This window comes from Podarcis gaigeae (genome assembly GCF_964106915.1).
Source record: "Podarcis gaigeae genome assembly, chromosome: 10".
Classification (NCBI taxonomy): domain Eukaryota; kingdom Metazoa; phylum Chordata; class Lepidosauria; order Squamata; family Lacertidae; genus Podarcis; species Podarcis gaigeae.
The window spans coordinates 23,971,974-23,992,967 of NC_139686.1; the positions used below are offsets into that span (position 1 = coordinate 23,971,974).

The following is a 20,994-nucleotide window of genomic DNA, read 5'->3' on the forward strand; positions in this document are numbered from 1 at the left end:
ATTCTCCCTGACAGTAAAATATCCATTGTTTGGACTTCAGTTTTAACCTCCCCACAAAGAGTGATGCTTTTTTATTTCTAATGAAGTGGTGTGTGTGTGTGTGTGTGTGTGTGTGTGTGAGAGAGAGAGAGAGAGAGAGAGAGAGAGAGAGAGAGAGAGTGTCACAATCATGTCACAACCCATACCGTACATCTAAAGCACTCTTATACCACTTTAACAGTCATGGCACCCTTCAAAGAAACCCGAAAAGTGCAGTTTGTGAAGTGTATCAACATCACAGAGCTATAAGTCCCAGCACCCTTAAAAGCTTCAATTCTCAGGATTCTTCATGACTCTTAAAGAGTATAAGAGAGTGCTTTAAATGCACGGCATGGATGTGACCCTTGTCCAACTCCCTGCTCAATGCCATATCCGCAATGCAGGATGCAACTACAATGCTTGTCCAGCCTCAGCTTAAATATTTCCAGCAAAGCAGAGCCCTTCACCTCCCAAGGCAGTCCACTGTTCCACTGTCAAATAACCCTTATCACTAGGAAGTCTCTTCTAATGTTTAATCCAAATCAGTTTCCTTGCCATTTCCACCGATGGGTTCAAGCCCAGCCCTCTGGAGCAACAGAGAACAAATGAACAAAGAAATCGAGGAAAGCAGTGGAGACACAGGCTATATATGACTTTGCTTATACACACTGCCTCTGGAATGGAAGCCTTGTGTGTGCTGCATTTACACTGTACCCTGACATATGTTGTAGCTTCCTAGCTGCTAAATATCACTGCTCTGCAACTGATCCACTATTGATAACCAAGGGCAAATCCTTTTAATCAAAGACTGAAACTCTTATAGATATTAGCTGAATTCACCTTAAGGATCAGAGAGGAGATGCCACTTAGCTACTCTAGTGCTCTTCTCCGGCCAAGCAATGGCCTTTATCCATGCAGTCACATGATCACCTAGCTTTCTAGAGGCCAATGCAGGTTTTTTTCCCCTATCCCTGCTACCCAAACCCATTGAAGCCAAGTCAATAGCAAGGACTGATCAATGCAAAACACTCATCTCCTAGCAGTTGCTTTATGCAGTCATTTCCTGTCTCCCACACTTCCCACTTCAATAAACGTCAATTCATACAACCGCTCAGACCAGATGCTGTAGTAAAGCGAGTTTGGCAATGCAATGTGGAACCCTCTTTGTCACTTGCTTAAAAGTGCTGTGCTGCACTTCTCAAGAGTTGCCAGATGCAACATGTTCTACCGGAGGTGGGGGTGGGAATCCTAGCAAATACAACAGGAGGATGAGGGAAATAACTGTGTTAAAGGTTGCTGGGCAGTGCCCCATTTATGTATAAGCTAAACAAGCTATAGCTTAGGGCCCCACTCTCTTGGAGGCCCCGAAAAAATGTAAAGGAAAAAACCTGTATTAATTGTATTTCAGTTCAACAATTACTTTAATACATATTTTGTTATGTGCAAATGGCTTTAGATACCTATTAGGTCCATAAATTACCATATAGCATGTATTCAACACAAAAAAGCAATTTGTTGTTGACGAAGGACCCCATTACCTTCAGTAGCTCATCAAACCTAAATCCGGCAGGGAGTGGAGGGCAGAGGGAAGATGCTGAACTTAGACCAAATATTGTGCTTTGCTTGACCTTTGGATTTTGAAGAGCTCTGGGGTGCAGTAGAGTAAGCCACATTTTGTGCGCGGTTTGCTAGAACTATGCATACGCAAGCCTCAAATAACTGTATCCCCATGAAAAACGAGGGGAGAGGGGATTAGAACTGATTGCATGAGGGAAATGGTAGCAAATGTTCAAACTTACTGAAATAAAATCCTCTTTCTCCGCAGACAAATTGAAGAGCGTCAACCAGCTCAGCACCACAAAGTGTCTCCGGGGCAGCAGCAGCAGAGGAGCTGGTTAATGTAAGCAAACACAGGCCAAAGTAGAAGAGATGAATGTAGGACACAGTGTGCATCTTCACCTGCCAAAGAAGTAAAAGAGAGAGAGAGACTGCATCAGAGTTTCCCAGTAGAATCCTGAAGCATGGCCTTTTTTTGGGAAATTTCCCATTCTGCTTCACCCACCAGGTCCACACTGTTCCTCTCCCACCTCCTATTTACTGTGAAAGTTGGTTGCCATATGCCATGTGTTAGGAGAACCCCTGGTGCTTTTGACAAAAGTGAACTTTAAAGCAAATTTGGCAAAGGGAAAACTTGGAGATTTGATAAGAGCATTAGCATTAGAGAGCCAGTGTGGTGCAGCGGTTAGAGTGTCAGACCAGGACGTGGGAGACCAGTGTTCAAATCCCCACTTGACCATGAAGCTTACAGGGTGACCTTGGCCCAATCACTGACACTCAGCCTGATCTACGTCACAGGGTTGTGGTGGGGATTACATGAGGAGAGGGACACCCACGTACGCCACCTTGAACTCCTTGGAGAAAAAGTGGGATATAAATACAACAAATCCATAAAATAAATTAGTCAACAGGTCTCACACAGTCTGGTACACCACTAGATTTCTCCTGAAAAGTGAATTCAGGAACATTTGGCCTCAGATGATAACATCTGGGGAATTTTGAGGGCCCAAAGAGTTTTGGTAGACTAGAGCACTGGTGGAGAACCTCTGACCTGGGGGTTCAACGTGGCCCTCAAGGCATCTCTATCCATCCCTCAGAAGTGCCCCCAGGCCACATCCCATAGCCGTCCTGCACCATGCTCTGAATGCTTTTGCCTGGGTAGAATGTATCCTTGAACCGTAATAACACATCTTGATTTTCTTGAAAGAAGTGTGTATGTGTGTGGCTGGAATGCAGACTGCTGAAGATGAATTGCCTCACCCACTTTTTGCCTTGGACCACACCCACCATTGGCACACGGTCCCTCTGAAGGTTGCCCAGGAGAAAATGTGGCCCTTCGGCTGAAAAAGGTCCCTGCTGACCTGATAGTAGAGGAATTTCTTTGTATGTGCAGGGTGCATTTTTACCAAGTGCATATGTTGTTTCCATAATCACAGAGCACACGTCCAATAATTTCTGCTTGGTAGGCAATTTCTGCTGGGGTGATTCTTTCCCCAATGCAACAGCTAGTTGGAACCCCCAGTCTACTGTGGCTGATAGTGAGAGCCCACTACGCACTTGGTGTCCTGGACCAATTTCTGTGTTGTTGGATACACAACATAGACAAGATAGCACACAGCAGGGGCTACAAGCTTCAGTAGATTAAAATCCTTCCTTACTTCCCACCGCGTTAATTGATGGCGCTAAGAATAAGACTTAGGATCCATGCAGAGGGAATATCAAGATGCTGGTCTGATTAAAGAGATGCATTTTCTTTTCATCTTGTACCACAGCAAGAAGCTGGTTCAGCTTTCAGGGCACCACCACCACCACAGGAACAATGGAAAGAGACATTGCTGGTTTCCGGGGCGAGAACACCTGCATAACATGCTTGCAATTATGTTCTGTGCAGTCATGTTTTATGTTCTGGGTGAACCCTTAAACCATATTGTACGAGAATGCAGATGCTGGCAAGCCAAAGGTGTAATGAAGGTGGGAGAAGGACATAGGCTTCCAGGCCTAATCTTTCCTTCAATGACCCATTTATGACTAATAGCTGGGAATGGCTGAGGATTTATTGCATTCAATCCATCACCACATTTCCTTATTGGCCAATTAGATGTCTCTGGGAAGCCCAGAGGCAGGTTATAGGAACATAGAATATAGGAATATAGGAAACTGCCTTACACAGTCAGACCATTTGACCATCTAGCTTGGTATTGTTTACACCAGTCTTCTCCAACCTTGGGTCCCCAGATGTTGATTCAGACTTGTTAGAGTTGCATCCAAGATAGCTCACATTATATTGAAACAGAGACTATGGCTGCATTCACATGGCGGTTCATTCCATTTTCATGACTTTCCCCTAAGTGTTAAGTTCCTCATCATAGTTCAGATTTCACACAATGTAAAAGCCACTTCTGGGACTATAATGTAATATACTCCAAGTTCAATGCTCTTTTCCATATTATTTGCTTCCAGAAAAATAATAATCTGTTTATAACTAGTATGGAAATGAGTGCTAAACTTGCACTATATTCCACTATAGTCCTGGAAGTGGTTTTTACAGCATGCGAAAGCTCAAATGTAATGTGGACATTAACAGGGAAAAGTCCTAAAAATGGAATAAACTGCAATGTGAATGCAGCGTATATGTGACAATGTTAAGTTATACAAAAAATCCTTGCTTTCCTTCACAATAAGGAAATATCTTCTAAGGTCCTAGGATAAGTACCATATTTTTCGCCCCATAGGACGCACCGGCCCATAGGACGCACCTAGTTTTTTGGGGGGGAAATAAAGGGGGGGGGGGAATTATTTTTTTCCCAGGTGCAGGGGGGGGGGAGCTTCCCCTGCCCCCAACACAGGCTGCTATCCGCAAGCCGTGTTATCCCACAGCTAGCGGAGAGCTGCGTGAAGCCGGAAGCCTGGGGCATGCTGAGCTCAGCACGCCGCAAGCTTCTGGGTGCAGGCAAGCTCTCCGCTAGCTGTGGGAGAGCTGCGCGAAGTCGCGCAGCTCTCCCACGGGTTGCAGATAGCTTCCTGAAGCCTGGAGAGCGAGAGGGGTCAGTGCGCACTGACCCCTCTCGCTCTCCAGGCTTCAGCGAAAGCCTGCATTCGCCCCATAGGACGCACACACATTTCCCCTTCATTTTTGGAGGGGGAAAAGTGCGTCCTATAGAGCAAAAAATACGGTAATGTTTGGAGCAATGAGTCTTCCTGCCTGCCTGGTCAGTTTTTCAGCACTGTCCAATTGTGTGGCTTGTACAGAATTAGAAAACCTAATTCTGCACCCACCAGGGTTTAACTTGAGCCAAACCTTGTTTGTGGGTTCAGTCACAGAAGATACTTTCAAATATAGGGCTCATCCCAGGAACATGTGAAGTCATTAACAGGGCACCACTGAACATGTGTTGGGTGCATTTCGTTCTTCCCTGAGCAACTGCTTTTTGCCCACACATATCTGGGACTGGTGGGGGAAAGGCACAGAGAGCCCAGGGCTTCCAGACAGAGGCATGGACTCAAGCCTCCCTTGATTGGAAATGGACATTCTCCCACCATATGTGAGACAACCAGGGCAGGGATCAAGCCAAGCCACATCCCATGCAGTCAAAGATCATGCAAATCAATCCTCTGAGGGAAATTGTAGGGTGGGGAGGGGTAGAAAAACACGGAAAACGTCCAGAGTCCAAAGTCTCTAAAGACTTTCCAGTCCCTTTGTTATGAAGACTGTTCCTGAAAGTGTAGGGAAAAGAGAGTTGCCAGATTCAATAGAAGACAAAGCTTCTCTAACCACTGTAACTCACAGAGTTGCCCCTGCCTCCCCCAAAATGCTCTTTTGCATTACAGTTAAAAGCACAGGAGCCCTACCCTGAGTATATTATTGATCCTGGCAGCTAATAGGTAAACCCAGGCAGTGTTACAGTTGTCAGTTTGCAGAGGGTTTAAATCAACAGATATAGTATGGTTCAACTGCAAAGGGCAAGGCCAAATGGATTGGGTGTGGTCCAGCTACCAAAGCAGCTCTAAACCCTTGTATAAATGCTGTTTAAATTAGGATTAGCAGCTGCTTTGTGTTACTGGAGCAGCACAAAGCAGCTGCAGTGAACTGATCTCTCCTGGACATCAGTGACAATTTAGTCACATTCTTCCCCAGAACGTTTGATGGACCAGGCGGAAATGGCAAACACAAGCACCATCAAAGCACAAAAGCACTTCTTATGTTTTGTTAGATTCAGAAGCAACTGGGAACACCTAAACACCTGCTAGATAGGAATTCTGAAATACAGCTGGGACTGGTTCTAGTGTGCTGCTTATTACTTCTTCCAGGACACTCCATTCTGAATCTCCTTGGTTTTCTCCAGCTCCCTGCAACAGATGCTCAACATTTTCTGGCTACTGAGAATGGAGAGGAGATATGATAATCATCTTCAAATATCTAAAGGGCTGTCACCTGGAGGATGGGGCAAGCTTGTTTTCTCCTGCTCCGTAGGCTAGGACCCAAACCAATGGATTCAAGTTGCAAGAAAGGATATTGCAACTAAACTTCAGGAAGAACTTTCTGACAGTAAGAGCTGTTTGACAGTGGAACAGACTCCCATGAAAGGTGGTGGTCATTCCTTCCTTGGAAGTTTTAAAGCAGAAGTTGGATGGCCACCTGTCATGTATCATCTAGTTGAGATTCTTGCATTGCAGGGGGTTGGCCTAGATGATTCTCGGGGTCCCTTCCCAGTCAACAATTCTGTGATTCTCCACCCCCAACCCACTCACACTGATACCTCCATCTTGTTTTTCAGCTGTGTTTTGGCCACATTAACATCATGATCCTACACATTTGTTATATTGAGTAATCCTTCATATATAAGACATTTCTCAACTCCCCCCCCCCAGCACTGTATCATATCCCAACATGACCAAAACCCCAGATCCAGAAGAGCCTATGCAAATAGGAAAAGAGGATATTCTCAATGGCTGGGTTCACCCTGGTTGTAAAGTAGGTTTGGTCTCAGTAGTGTCCTCTTTCACTTTGTCCCATATGGCTGCCATTCACTCTCATTGGAAAAAGTACATGGTAAGCTTATTCTGTAAGGCATGACTGGAGAACCTGTGGTCCTCCAGGTATTTGTCAGCCCCACCAAGCATGGCCAACAGACAGGGATGATGGGAGTTGGATCCCAGCAACATCTGGAACATGGTTTCCCATTGCTAGCATAAGGGCAGAATCTACCCTTGGCAACACCTGGACTGGTCCTACCATCCAGGGAGCTCATGGTTAATACAGAGCAAGTGAGGATCCATTGCCCCTGCGCAGGCCTTGCTCTTTGCAAGCCAACACTCTATGCCCAGCTATGACTGGTGGGTTAATTGCTAGATTGTATTGAAACAGCTAGTATAGAAGCTGGAACCATCACTTTCATTCATCATACTGACATTGATACAATGAAAACATCCAACACAAAGACCAAAATGAGATACACCAAGGAGTGATTGGAAAATACCCCTTCTTCCCATTTGCAACATGAGTCCTCCCTCAGCTTTGTAACGTTAAAAAATAAATTGGCAAAACAAAAGAAAAACCCTGAATGCATGAACATGACAGTAAAGCCCCTCTGTATTTCATTCTTAAAGCTCTGAAGAGGCGATGTTTTAATAATATCACTTCCTCTGTTCAATGATATCTTAAAAGCTGTTGCGTGCAGAGGTAAATCACCTGCTGACTTCATGCTCTTGCTTCCAAGGATGCAGTTCAAAGAGCTCTTCCATCATGGTCTCAACGGAATGGCATTGTGTATCTGTCTAAGAACACTGTGTGTTTAGCAGGGTGTTCTTAATTCACATCTGGCCTTGCCTCAAACATAAGCCTCATTCAGCAATGTTATATTTTTTAAAGACTTTTCAGGAGAGTTACGTTGTAAGTGAAATATCAGTTCTGGGACAAGATACAGGGTTTCCATGTTCCCCCCCTTCTTTAGTGCAAGCCAAGAATATGACACAATGCAATTGCCAAGAGTTTCAACACTCCCCCACCCTGACAAATTATAAAACAATCAATGACTTGGAGGAAAGGGATGGATTCATATGCTCCTAGGCCAAATGGACCTATCGACCTAGCTCTGAAAAAACATAAAATTGTCCCTTAAAGAATATTCAGGAATCTGACAGAAATAATACTCTCTTCTGTACCTTTCCTGTTCATTTTCATTTAGATGGGGATGGTGGGATTCATAAGAAAATACTTACGATGATCTAACAATTTGGCCGCTGGTCTTTTCAATAGGTCGGGGTGTGTCCAATTTATTGTATGTCCAAATTGAATGGGAAACAGAGGCCTTTAAAAGCACACACTGTCATGTGGGTGGAGTTTTATTGAAGCATCTGATTACATTTGGACTCTGAGTCTGACTCAGGACAGTGCAAGGCAGACTAAACACCCCTATAATGAATGACCAATTGTGTTTACAGCTGAGATTTTCACGAATCTCTCCTTCAGGAGAAGATCCAGTGTCTACTGCATGTGGAGAGTGGCGGTCCAAAACAGTGGCACTTAAGGAAGCCAACAGATGGCTTGCTCCATGGCTTTTACACCTTCCTTGCCCTTCCGCAACTCCTCCCATTCAACAAGCTTTAAATCAAGCAGCACATATGAATGTTCCAGCGAAATTTGGGTGAGCGCTGATTCGTCTAAACGGATGACGCTTTCAATTGACTGAAAACATTTCTCAGAGACACAGCGGTGGCAGCAGGGATGCCACAGATTAAAATGCATTCATTTGTATGTTTCCGAACTTGTCTGGCTGCCCCAAGAACCAAGTATCAGTCTATGCTAAGTAAATACACATGCAAACTGCCCTACTGTCAAAGACAGCACTACAAATCATCAATCTGTTACTAGACACATCTTGTGATAGAGAAATAACCTAACACAGTGGATACAATCAAAGTAATGCAGTGGAAGATTTAAACAAGAGGTCTAAACGGATGGTTTTCCCAACCGACAATCACAAGTCACACAGCCTCTAGTTCCCATGGAAAGGGATTAGCAAAATCAATGCAGATAGCAGAATGTAAAGGAAATTTGGGGGTAGACCCCCGTGCTTCTAGCTCATATGAAAGGGTCTAGTAGAATCCGGAATGTTGGGGAAAGCACCCATACAATATATTGCTTATCTCTTTCTGAAGATGCCTTTGACCCCTCTTAGAACTTCTGGACTGAAACTGCAGTCCTTCTTAGACTCACTAGGGAGTAAGTCCCTTAGAGCTTAGTCAGATGTGGCTCTGTTAGCATGTTTAGGTCATGCACACCAAACTGGCAGAAGCTGTCTTCACTTATAAATTGGGATAGCTCAGTTGATTTCAGTAGACCATGGCTAAATGACAGCAATTTGGAATCTGTAGTATATTGGAGATATATATATATATAAACAACCTCAGTAGTTTAATTCCAACTCTTCAGTAAACTGAGCAAAGGATGCACATAGTTGTGGAGTTGTAACTCTGACTCTCCAATGGCTACTGAATTCAGCAATGCATTGCATTGCATTCTGTTTGCTTCTACTGTTACAAAATCCCCCCATCTTAAAATGAAATGGATAAATCCTACTTAGATAATTAAAAAAACAAAACTAAATTGGCACCTATTGCTTTAGAGACTGTGTCAGCTGTACAAAATCCTGCTACAAATGGAAAAACAAAACAAAAAAAATTGTTCTTGAAGGATATAATCTTGCTGAGAATGGAAACTTGAGTGAAGGCCAGCTGAGAGAAACAGAGGTCAGTGCATCTACTGAAGCCAAAATTAACCTTAAAAGCTTTTTATGTTCTTAAGGAGCAATGACTAGTAATATGGTATAAAAATTCCATCTCCAACTTTGCCTGACTAAAGCCTCTTTGCAGAGTGCAAAATAAAGCTTGACTGGAAGATATCTCTACTTTCCTTAATGCAGAATAACTTAATCTTATCATCAATCTGCATAGCCAGCAAAAGCTGTACATGGTTTCTGTTTTAGAAAAGGAAAAACAAACTTAATGTTGACTTAACAGGAAAGCATTAAAAAGAAGTAAATGTACAACACTGTCAGAAAACAGCTGTACATTCAATGTTAATTCTGTGCATATAGCAGTCTTACAGAAGTGAACCAGCTACCTGCTGTCAAATGACTATCACATTTGCATTTGCACCTGCAGAGAAACTTTAAAATTTCTTGCTCCATGCTAGCAGCACTAGCTACAGAAAATGATGTTAGTAGAAATTTCAGATATGACAAGCTAGCCAGAATTTTGCAAAAAAGTTTCCCCAACACAAGCTGAATTCCTAAGTACCTGCAATAGCTTTACCTCGTCAGTTACCTAGCTGTGTTCAGAACAACCATCACATGCAGTCATTCTTCAGCTCTGCTAAAATTGTCTGTTCAGCAGTTTAGAAATAAAATTCCCAGTACAGAAATAATGACACTGAAAAAAGTGCATATAACACTCTTCTAAGCAGAATCAGATTACACACAATATAATCATAATATTTTCTTTAAAAAGAAAAATCAAATAGGAAGAAAGATTTACCTTCAAGAAATCACAAAAGCAGCACTTAAATAATTGTGTTGAAAGACTGTTGATTTTTTCCATTGCTTCTTAAGTGCAAACTCTGGAAATGAATTGGTTAGCAGTAATAATGAGGTGGGGGAGGGAAAAAAGGGAAGAAAAGAAATCCAGAGAGAGGTGAGATGTTGAGAGCAATGTCACATTTCAATATTGAGGACTTTTATTCCATTGCGCAGGCTCTATCTGCACTGATTTTAGCAGTGACAGTGAGATTTAGCAAACAGAAGAGGGATTTAGAGAAAATCCTCACATTTATCTACATTACACAGACACTGTAGACAGGAAACAGCTGGGGGAACATTTGCCTTCTCTCTCTCTCCCTCTCCCTCTTCTGGCAAAGTTACTGAGTAAGGACTTTTTTGGGCATGGTGACAAATAACATCATACCTTTGCATTCTGAAACTGGAGCACTGGAGCATGTTCTCTCCCCCCCACCCTTAAAAGAATGTACATTAGCAAAGGGCAGGGGGAGGAGGAAAAACAGTTTAAGAAGTCAAAGAAACTGAAGCTGCAATGGGAAATGAAATGTATGAATGGTCACGTTTCAGCCGGCTTCACACACAGCCAGAGATCAGCTGTCGTTTACCTTTCAGCTGAACGAAATGAGAAGCTGGATACATCTATGCACACTTGAGCTCACCATCAAAACAAGCTCCTGCTAACGTTAACTCTGAAATCACAAGTTTGCAGACTGATCTGTTATAGAGTGCTTGATTGGAGGCTTTCTAACTTTTATTAAATCACATTAAATCACATTGCAATCTGCCCTACCTTACAGGCTAATGTGATTTCCTACCCTCTCTGACTACAGCAAAGAGCACTTCCATTTCTTTTAGTGGCTGCCTCGTGGGATTTTGTTTATTCTGTTTGTAAAAAAAAATAGTAATAGAGGGTTGAAGAGGTGCTTGGGAAAAGGGGTGCTTTGTTTGAGAACTGCATCACAAAATTTGGGTAAGTGTGAATTTTGAAGTGTGGTGAATTTGATAGATTCTGCTTAAAATGCAAACGGAATCAATTTTTTCTCCCATTCCTAGGTAGGTACCCCTGCCCGTTCGGGCCAGTCTTGTCAGACTCTAGGGTTGTGCGCTCATCTCACTCTATAGGCCGGGAGCCAGCGCTGTCCGCAGACACTTCCGGGTCACGTGGCCAGTGTGACAAGCTGCATCTGGCGAGCCAGCACAGCACACGGAACACCGTTTACCTTTCCGCTGTTAAGCGGTCCCTATTTATCTACTTGCACCGCCGACCATGCGATCGGCAAGTCCTAGGCGCTGAGGTTTTACCCACAGTGCCACCCGCGTCCCCATTCCTAGGTAGATGATGGCAAAGAACTCTGGCTACGATTTTGCTGGAGGTGCTGCTGTCAAGGCGGGAGGCGGGAGCAAGCCAGTAATAACTCACAAGATGTCAGTGATGCTAACTCTTTATTTATATAAACTAAATAGCTCATACCTAGTGATCTCAGCAACTCTTCCCAGTAGGTCTTGCCCCAATGAAGCAGTTGCGAGGAATGAATGGCTCTGCCTTCCCACCATTCTCTAAGGCTCACCCCCCGGTCCTTCCCCAGCAACCTGAGGCTCCTTTTTCTTGTCTCTCTTTGCTCCACCCTTTTCATTCCTCTTTGTGTTTTGAGAGACCAGGTTTGGAGGGCAGTTGGATGCAGCAGGAAGAGGAGACTCGCTGGCTTCTTCAGCTGTCTGCTTGATCTCTGCCGCTTAACCCCACTCCTCTCCAACCCCCACTTCTGCCTCTCATTCTGGACTGCCTTCTGCCCACTAAACCCTGTTGCCTCTACAACTTCCAACACCTCCTCCCCCGAGTCTGCTCCTTCTTCTCCCTCTGAGCAGGCAGGGCTACTCTCAGTATCTGAGGGCGCAGAAGTGGGTTTATCAGTGAGAGGCTCCGTCAAGCTTGGAGAGGGAGGCAGGGACAGAGAAGGTGATGGAACACCCAGGTACGGATGAGACAAGAGAGCAGGTTGAATGATAAGTTGTAGAGTTGAAAGGGATTCTGAGGGTCTTCTAGTCCAACTGCTTGCTACAAAGGAATCTCAACTAAAGCATACATGACAGATGGCCATCCAACCTCCAATGAAGGAGAGTCCACCACCTTCTGAGGGAGCCTGTTCTACTGCTGAATAGCTCTTGAGGCAGCCCCCACCCAGGATCCTCACTAGCCGATTCCCCCACTCCCATCAGAGGCCACCACATCCTGCTGGAGCTTTCCTCTGGGTCCTTGGCCAATTCTCCACCTGCATTGCCCCGACTTGGCCACCCCACGACACATTTAACAGGAGATGAATGCGTCATACATTTTTACTCCATTGCACTACAGTCCTTCCCCAATGAGCTAGGCTGAAGGAAAGGGCATACATTCAGCAAGGACTCTACACCTTGACTTGTTCCGTAGCCAGTTTACACATTTCCACAGAGGCAGCATTGGGCTTTGGCAAGATTATCCACTTTTTATCTTATCGTGGTCTGAAAGGATCTTGTGTGAGATTTGATAAGCAATTTATTGACTCATGTTTGAAGGTCTACACATTTCCTAGAAACCACTGTCAGTATGAAAGGCGGCGGGGGGGGGGGGGAGAGAAAGATGACTCAGTAGAAGAGAGGCCAAGAAGTCCCTTGTCTGCTTCCCACAGATAAATCGTATTTCTCTTTCTGACTTACGCCAGGAATGCAACTTTCACCAGTTGAACAGATTCCTTAAAACTGTTGGAAATGCTGTCTTTGGATTTTAGAACTCATACGATACAGAGAGTGAAATGCAGGAACCAGCCTCACAGAGGTACCATGTTCTCAAGTTGATTGAGGGGGCCCAATGTGACATCCTGACATTGCGCGTGTGACATTGCGAGGAGCCAGTGGGTGGAACCAAACACCCTCTGAACACGGAGGGGGCCTGGCCCTTTAAAAAAACCCAAAAAACGGGGGAGCGGAAGACTGCCTCAACCCCTAGGAGCCGGTGCCTATGCAGCCTCATAATGGGAATTAGACTAATAATAATTAGGGCTGCTTTGCAACAGTTAAGGCAGGTCTCCATGCGCTGCCTTTTGGCTTGATCTACAATTTTCTCTGCAAATGATTTGGGGTGTTACGAAATCTTAATTCAGAGTGACTTAAATGGTGTTTTCTGTGATGTTCCATTGTGCATAACAGAACTTGAGCATCATTCCCTTGAAGTTGAAGCACCTTGTATTTTTAGTGCTCCTAAATGCTTAGCTTTGGAGCAAGGGCACCAGCTCCAGGGGGACAAGCCCTTTTGCGCCCTGAATATTTTTGGGGTGGGGGCCATGTTTCATTGAAGTCATGTCATGTGCTTTAAACATTCTTTAAATTTAGGATAAGGTATGCAACCTTAGGGACGTGGGTGGCGCTGTGGGTTAAACCACAGAGCCTAGGACTTGCTGATCAGAAGGTTGGCGGTTTGAATCCCTGTGACGAAGTGAGCTCCCGTTGCTTGGTCCCTACTACTGCCAACCTAGCAGTTCGAAAGCACATCAAAGAGCAAGTAGATAAATAGGTACTGCTCCAGCGGGAAGGTAAACGGCGTTTCCGTGTGCTGCTCTGGTTTCGCCAGAAGCGGCTTAGTCATGCTGGCCACATGACCCAGAGGCTGTACACCAGCTCCCTCGGCAAATAAAGCAAGATGAGCGCTGCAACCCCAGAGTTGGCCACGACTGGACCTAATGGTCAGGGGTCCCTTTACCTTTACTTTTATGCAACCTTAGCGGGCTTTAAATGGGAATTATAGAGGGCACATCTACCAGTGACTATTTTTTTATGTCATCTAATGCAGTGTTTCCCAACCTTGTGCCTCCAGATGTTTTTGGCCTACAACTCCCATCATCCCTGACCACTGGTCTTGCTAGCTAGGGATGATGGGAGTTGTAGGCCAAAAACATCTGGAGGCACAAGGTTGGGAAACACTGATCTAATGGAGTCCTTCAAGTTCAGAAAGCACATGCTTCCAGGTCCCAGGTGCTGCAGAAAAACAAGGAAGAGGTGCTCATGTTTGCTTATGGGTTTCCCAGAGGCATCTTTTGGTTACTGCAGAGAATAGGATACATCCTTAGCCTCCGTGTCCAGTCACTGAGTCTCTTATGCCTGCTCACATTCAGCCTGTTCTACTCTTCTCTCTTGGATCCCGTGTCTCTTTTTAAAATCCCCTGACATCCTTGGAGATGTTATCTGAGTCAACAATTGGGAAATTAAATTACTGTGCTCATCATGTCCTGCTTGCCGGCTTCCAAAGGGCATCTGGTTGGCTGCCGTGGAAACAAAATGCTGAACTAGAAGGGTCATTGGCCTGATCCAGCATGGCTCTTGTTATGTGTTTGTTACCAACAATGTGCTCTCTCTGTAGGTGAGAACTCAGTGCCTTGCTGTTCAGAATTGGGGGCCTAAAACCTACTGAATGATGACAGTGCTGTATGTGACTTCTGAACAGCACCTAGAAACATACTGTTGCTGGAGCAATTCAGTCAAACTTGATATATTTTATACTCCTCAGTCTACAGGTACATACTTCCCCAAGTGCCCCAGAAAAAAGGGACATCCCATTTTTTCTCTCACACAAGATGGCAGCAGCCATTTTGAGTGCCGTGATCTCTCGCGCTCTTCAGAAAAGCATGTGAGATCTCACCCTCAAAAAGTGCTGGGGGGGGGGAAGGAGAGTGAGGCACAGGTCACGTGACTTGCCTGAGAGCATGCCCCAGAAGATGCACATCCTGGTTTGGAACTTGAAAAAGATGAATGCTATGTAGGTGTTAATGGGATAAATAATAATCAATTAAAAATATTGTGGTCTGAATTCAACCAATATGACGTGCTAGTGTTAGTTACTGCAAAGGCTCTTGCTAGCACAACAGAAATTTGCTTCCTCTCCTTCCATCACATGCCCATGTGCCTCTCCGACATCCACTCTGGAGAGTCAGAAGAACCTCCAGAGCAGCGCATGGATGGAGGAGGAGGAGGGGTTGTTCTATCCAGAAAGCAGGAACGCTTGCACAGATGGAGTGATCAGAAGAGCTTGGTGCTGAATTCCTCCCATTATATCTTAAGAATAGTTCAGCATCAGGACTGCTTTTATGGACTTCCTGTGTAGATGCTTATAGGAACCCCATACTCCTTTTCCAAAGAATATCTTTCTCCATCTCTATATGTGTGTGTGTTGCCATGTACTTCTGCTTTGCTCTTTGCCTTCTACAGGTATAGTTGTAGCCTTGTTTGCCTGTGTTACGATACGGGGAATGTGTGATGTAAGCCGTGCCAAAAATTACTAGAAAATTCGTGAGCCCTCTGGGGGCCACAGCACCCTTTTTTCTTATGCTTTAGATCAGGGTATCCCAAACTTGGGTCTCCAGTCGTTTTTGGACTACAATTCCCATCATCCCTGACCGCTGGTCCTGCTAGCTAGGGATGATGGGAGTTGTAGTCCAACAGCTGGAGACCGAAGTTTGGGAAACCCTACTTTAAATATTACAAGTTGGACATGGCAAAGCATCCTCACCTCTTAAAAGGTCCCCTTGGGGGTTCTAGCTAACCATTCCCTCCCACTTTTGTGTATATTTTCCAAGTAAAACTCAACATTTCATTACTACTGAACATCATCATCACCATTATTTAAATTGTATTATTTATTATTGCTACTGTTGCTAATATATTCTGCATTTGTATTAGTTATACTGAAAGTGGCCAATAATCTGGTCGAAAACTTTGCCATGAAACTTTGGTCCCCCTCCCCTCTCGTGCTCTGAACATTTCCCATGTCAGCTTGCTTTTGTTTCTCTGGAAAAGAAAACATGGTTGGGCCACAGAGCAACCCAGGAATTGATTTCACTAACCTTGTTAAAAGTAAAGGTAAAGGTAAAGGTACCCCTGCCCGTACGGGCCAGTCTTGCCAGACTCTGGGGTTGTGCGCCCATCTCACTTAAGAGGCCAGGGGCCAGCGCTGTCCGGAGACACTTCCGGGTCACGTGGCCAGCGTGACATCGCTGCTCTGGCGAGCCAGAGCCGCACACGGAAACACCGTTTACCTTCCCGCTGGTAAGCGGTCCCTATTTATCTACTTGCACCCGGAGGTGCTTTCGAACTGCTAGGTTGGCAGGCGCTGGGACCGAGCAGCGGGAGCGCACCCCGCCGCAGGGATTCGAACCACCGACCTTTCGATCGGCAAGTCCTAGGCGCTGAGGCTTTAACCCACAGCGCCACCTGCGTCCCCATACCTTGTTAAAAGGTAACATCCAACTCAGAAATGTGAGAACCTTCCCCAAGTCACCTCATTTCTTGTAGTTTGGGGTACATGCAGAGCCTATGCAAACCCGTATTATATACAGTGGTACCTCGGGTTAAGTACTTAATTCGTTCCAGAGGTCCGTTCTTAACCTGAAACTGTTCTTAACCTGAAGCACCACTTTAGCTAATGGGGCCTCCTGCTTCTGCCGTGCTGCTGGAGCACGATTTCTGTTCTCACCCTGAAGCAAAGTTCTTAACCTGAAGCACTATTTCTGGGTTAGCGGAGTCTGTAACCTGAAGTGTATGTAAGCTGAGGTACCACTGTACTAATAGCAAACACATTTGCAAGTGCCAATCTTTATCCAGCCAACATGGTGCTATGCAAGCAGATCAGCAAGCTCAGGAGAACCCCAAGGTTTGCAGAAGTACAGAAAATCTTTAGAAGAGACTCCCCTCCCTAAATGGGCAAATAATGCATGCTCATAGTGCATGGAATACTGACTGTCTGTTCAAGGAGAATTATGGACTGGAGCATCCTGGAAGGGCTGACTGGCTGGCTTGCAAGCTGAACAGGAGCAGCCCACACAGCAACCTTGTATTGCAGGCCTCCCATACCTTGTCTTTTTCACATTTCTCGGATTTGGTACTCGTACAAATAAATACTAGTATCTTCCATTATGAACTGTAGTAATAAGCTCTAGTTAGAATCCTGTATTTGAAGAAGAACAAGGTCTGCCTAGAAAAGCATTTTCTCTCGCTATAGCCCTCTGGTTCCCTGTGGCTTACAGCCCAATACTACAAAACCACTATAATTCAGCATAGTTTGGCAAGGCTGGCAGCCTTAGTGGTCTCCCATTGTCAAGCCATAACCTCTTACAGTAAATTTTTAGAAACTATGAAAATTGGCTAAAGCCGAAGGTAGAAACCACACACAGACCCAATCATCCTATTAAATAACAGATTTTTGATAAACCATAAAGTTAAATGGCCTATAGTAACTGGGGGCGAAATTGCATTTATTTATCCCTTGCTTAAGTTTCACAACTTCTTCCAAAGGAAACTTGACATTCAAAGTCTAATCAACAGTAACTCTTTTATTAGATGTACTGAAGACAGACACATACCAACCTGATGCTACTGAAAAACCAAGGTGACTAGAACACTGGGAAATGAGGCATGTAGGTGATCATGTTGGACTAAAGAGATCCAGATTTAAATTCCAGCTTTGCTGTATGGCCTTGAGCAAACCACGGTATTTAACTTTCGTTGAAAATGTCCATAGCAAAGACCTAACTTACAGGTTTTGTTATGACAGAAGGACTGCAAAGTTCTTTGCACTCAAAATGCACGTGATAGATTGTGGCATTGTATTTCAGTATCATATCAGGAGTGGCAATTGCAATAAACAATGCTGTTTCAGGATTCAGTTTCTTCCACACTGATAGATCTAGCTCTGTCTGTCTTGCATCTGAATTATACGGACAGGGGATTGATGAAGCCAGTGGGCTGCTGATTCAGCAATTTGCATTGTTCTGAGTGATATATCTTCATGTCAGCTCCTATTTTCAGGCATACCACTGGTCAGGTTCTATGTATTGCTTGAAATGCAATAGAACCCATAGGTGGAGTTGCCTTCATGGCATGGGGCTTCAACAATTCGTCCTTCTCACTACTACCCTCTCCTGAGGTTGGAGAAAAGCCACTCCTGAGGTTGGAGAACCTATCAGAGTGGCATTGGATGGGGCATGGGCGGGCTGCAGTGGGGAACCTGAAAAATCAGAAGTCATTCCCATTGCCCCTGAAAGTGCCTTGCATAAATGGAAGGGATCCACTGTTCTAAGCCACTGCATTTCTAGATAGTCTTTCTTTTAATTAATCTACTTTGACACACAATTGCTAGCTGACCCTTGCACTCCACAAACCCAAATGTCTGTACTCACCTTGACCCCATCTTTTCCCCAACCATCTCCCACTAATTAAAGAGACCCCTTTTATCCTTCTTATTTCTACCCTCTGTGAGCTGTGGTTGTATCCACTGAGTACAGATTGGTTTTGTTTTATCCAGAATCGTGAAGGGAAGTGGACAATGTAGGCCAGAGGCAAGCTGGTTCATATGTGAAAATCTGCAGCTGCAGTGGCAAATAAAATACTCTCTTTTTCAAAGCACATCATTCTGATCCCCCCGCCCCCCGGTCTTAATTTATACTTTACTACTTGATAATGTTTTCTTCTGTGCTCCTTATTCTCCTATCTCAGATTTACTACAACCCGAAAATGTTGCAGTGGCTGGCTGTTTGTAAAATAAACAGAAGAAACTGTGACATAGCACTGGGCCAGATGTTCCTGATAGCATGCTGCCAGCAGAAGAATTCTCATCCTTGAAGAAAGTTTTCTAAGTGGTCATGACACTCTTGGTCATGGTAGGTTTTTTGTTTTGTTTTGTTTGCTCCCCCCCCCCCCACTTTTTTTGGCAAAGCACTCAGTGCCCTAAGACGACTTCTTCAGACTTGGCTCCAGAACTGCCTGACAGACCTCCATGCACAATAAAAGTCTTAATTAACATGCTGATTATCCATGTGAAGATTTAGGCTTGATATATTTTTTTCTAGCAGGCTAGCTTGAAAAGCTAGTTCTGTTGAGTTCAGTCTTACCGGCCCCAGTTGAATTAAAGTTAAGAGAAGGGCCAGGGCTTGAGTGCAGAGATATGACTTTGCAGGCGCTACAACCCTGGTTCTAACTCTGACATCTCCAGCTGGGACTGGCAACATCTCCTTACCTGAAACCTTGGAGAGATGCTGCCAGCCAGTTTAAACAATGCTGAGGTTCAATTATCTGACTCAGAACAAAGGCAGCTGTCTATGTTTCTTTGTACAGTGGTACCTTGGTTTAAGAACAGCTTAGCTTATGAACAACTTGGATTAAGAACGCTGCAAACCCGGAAGTAGGTGTTTTGGTTTGTGAACTTTGCCTTGGAATAAGAACATGTTTCGCTTCCTGTTGAGTGTGTTCCATTTGTAAATCGAGTCCCCTGCTGCTATGGGAAAGCACGCGTTGGTTTAAGAACAGCTTTGGTTTAAGAACGGACTTCCGGAATGGATTAAGTTCGTCAGTCAAGGTACCACTGTATATAAGAAGCATTTCTCACGAGACAGCAGTGATGACTGGAAACTCTCTCTTTGCGCATCAGGCAAGTGGCATAGTGGGGGGGTGCTGAGGGGGGTTGTGGTCCCGGGTGCAGAATTCTGAGGGGGCACAACCCAGCATGCCCACAACAGGCTCCCTCGCCAAGGCTGTGTGGCTGCCACTTTCTGGAGCCACGGGTAGGCAAGCCGGGCCCAAGCTAGGTGTTTAGGGCTGCAGCGGCATCTCCTTCTTGTGGCTGGTGAAGAGAAGCCCGTCCTGGGTGGAATTCCCACCAGCCAGTTCCTGGACATTTCCTGGTCCTTCCCTGGTGCCTCCCTCCCAGCATGTCTCCTTGGGCGAAGCACGTGCCCCACAGTGGGAACATAGAGAGGAAAGCTGCCCGCTCACCCAGAACCTGTTGGTGCCCACCCTTGTGCTGCACGACCAAAGAGAGGTGGGCAGGGAAGGGCTGCACTTGGTGCCTGAGCCTGTTCTCTACTGCCATCCTCCTAGACCTGCTGCATCTCCAGCGCTTCTGGGACGTCACCCAGCCCACCAAGGAGCAGCAGCCACTGCATCTGCTGGGAGTTCACTAAGCTGAGAGGGAGAATGCGGTGGCTCTCCATGAGGAGCAGGTACAGCAGGGGTGCAGTGAAGACCACTTGTTGCCTCCCATGCAATGTCTGCAAGGAGGTTAGGAGGTGCAACCCTTGCCAATGCACGCTATGCCACTGCATCTGGCACATGCCTTGTTCATGAAAATGGCTTTGAATTCTCACAGGTCTCTCTTCCTGCTGCTGCTGCTGCTGCTGCTGCTGCTGTTCCGCAGGATGCTAAAATGGTGGCAGGCTATTGTGGCATCTGCAGTTGCAGAGACAAGTTGGGTTGCCTTAGCTCTGGATTTCCTCCACTGGACCAGATGGCCTACAAGACCTATTCCAGGTCTGTGATTTGTTTCTCAGAAGAAGAAAGTTGGTTGGGCCACAGTTTAGACTGCAGAGTTGCTTAGACGATAAGATTCTGTATTTGCAGATCAGACATGTGGGAAATTAGTGCATGGACAGCATGTGGACATCTGGCATCTTTGGGCTGCTACCAGAGCCCTAACAGCTTCCAGGAGTCACCAACAGAGGACAGATCCTATCAGAGGACATTTTGCCCCCAGCACCATCTGCACCCTAGAATAATTTCTGCCCATAGGGATCAGATGGACACATATTAATTGAGTAGTGTAGTGAGCATACTTTGAAGTAAATATTTCTCTATTTTTTAATGTCCTTTAAACTGTGAGTTTTATTACATCCAGAGGTGCATTGAGATACCCACCTTGTCACAATGCAGCACCAGTGAAGAAAATACTGTGCATCACTGCTGCTTCCCTCCACGTCAGCGGAATGATTGATGGCTGTTGAAATGGCCAGATAATGAACAGATGTACATAACATACAATATCAATATGCAAGAGGTGGAGGTCAGGGAT

At 45.1% G+C, this 20,994-nt stretch overlaps 1 protein-coding gene and 1 long non-coding RNA gene across 6 annotated transcripts in view; one reads left to right on the forward strand and one right to left on the reverse strand.

Annotated features, from left to right (window-relative positions):
- Positions 1-10,624, reverse strand: part of IGF1 (insulin like growth factor 1) — a 65,131-nt gene extending 54,507 nt beyond the window's left edge. For 2 of the 4 annotated variants that reach the window (XM_083701017.1, XM_083701016.1), the window contains exons 1-2: positions 10,111-10,482; positions 1,818-1,977 (exon numbers count right to left, since the gene is read on the reverse strand). In XM_083701017.1, the coding sequence (XP_083557143.1) occupies positions 1,818-1,977; positions 10,111-10,173 (223 nt within the window). In that variant the 5' untranslated portion in view covers positions 10,174-10,482. Of the gene's footprint in view, positions 1-1,817; positions 1,978-7,794; positions 7,862-10,110; positions 10,483-10,536 lie in introns of those variants that run through there. The other 2 variants (XM_083701019.1, XM_083701018.1) reach the window with 2 other exon arrangements.
- Positions 1-20,748, forward strand: part of LOC310826324 — an 85,209-nt gene extending 64,461 nt beyond the window's left edge. For both annotated transcript variants that reach the window (XR_014555747.1, XR_014555748.1), the window contains 4 exons: positions 1,844-1,918; positions 18,648-18,811; positions 20,028-20,149; positions 20,296-20,748. This is a non-coding gene — a long non-coding RNA (uncharacterized lncRNA). The remainder of the gene's footprint in view (positions 1-1,843; positions 1,919-18,647; positions 18,812-20,027; positions 20,150-20,295) is intronic.
- The last annotated feature ends 246 nt before the right edge of the window (positions 20,749-20,994 follow it).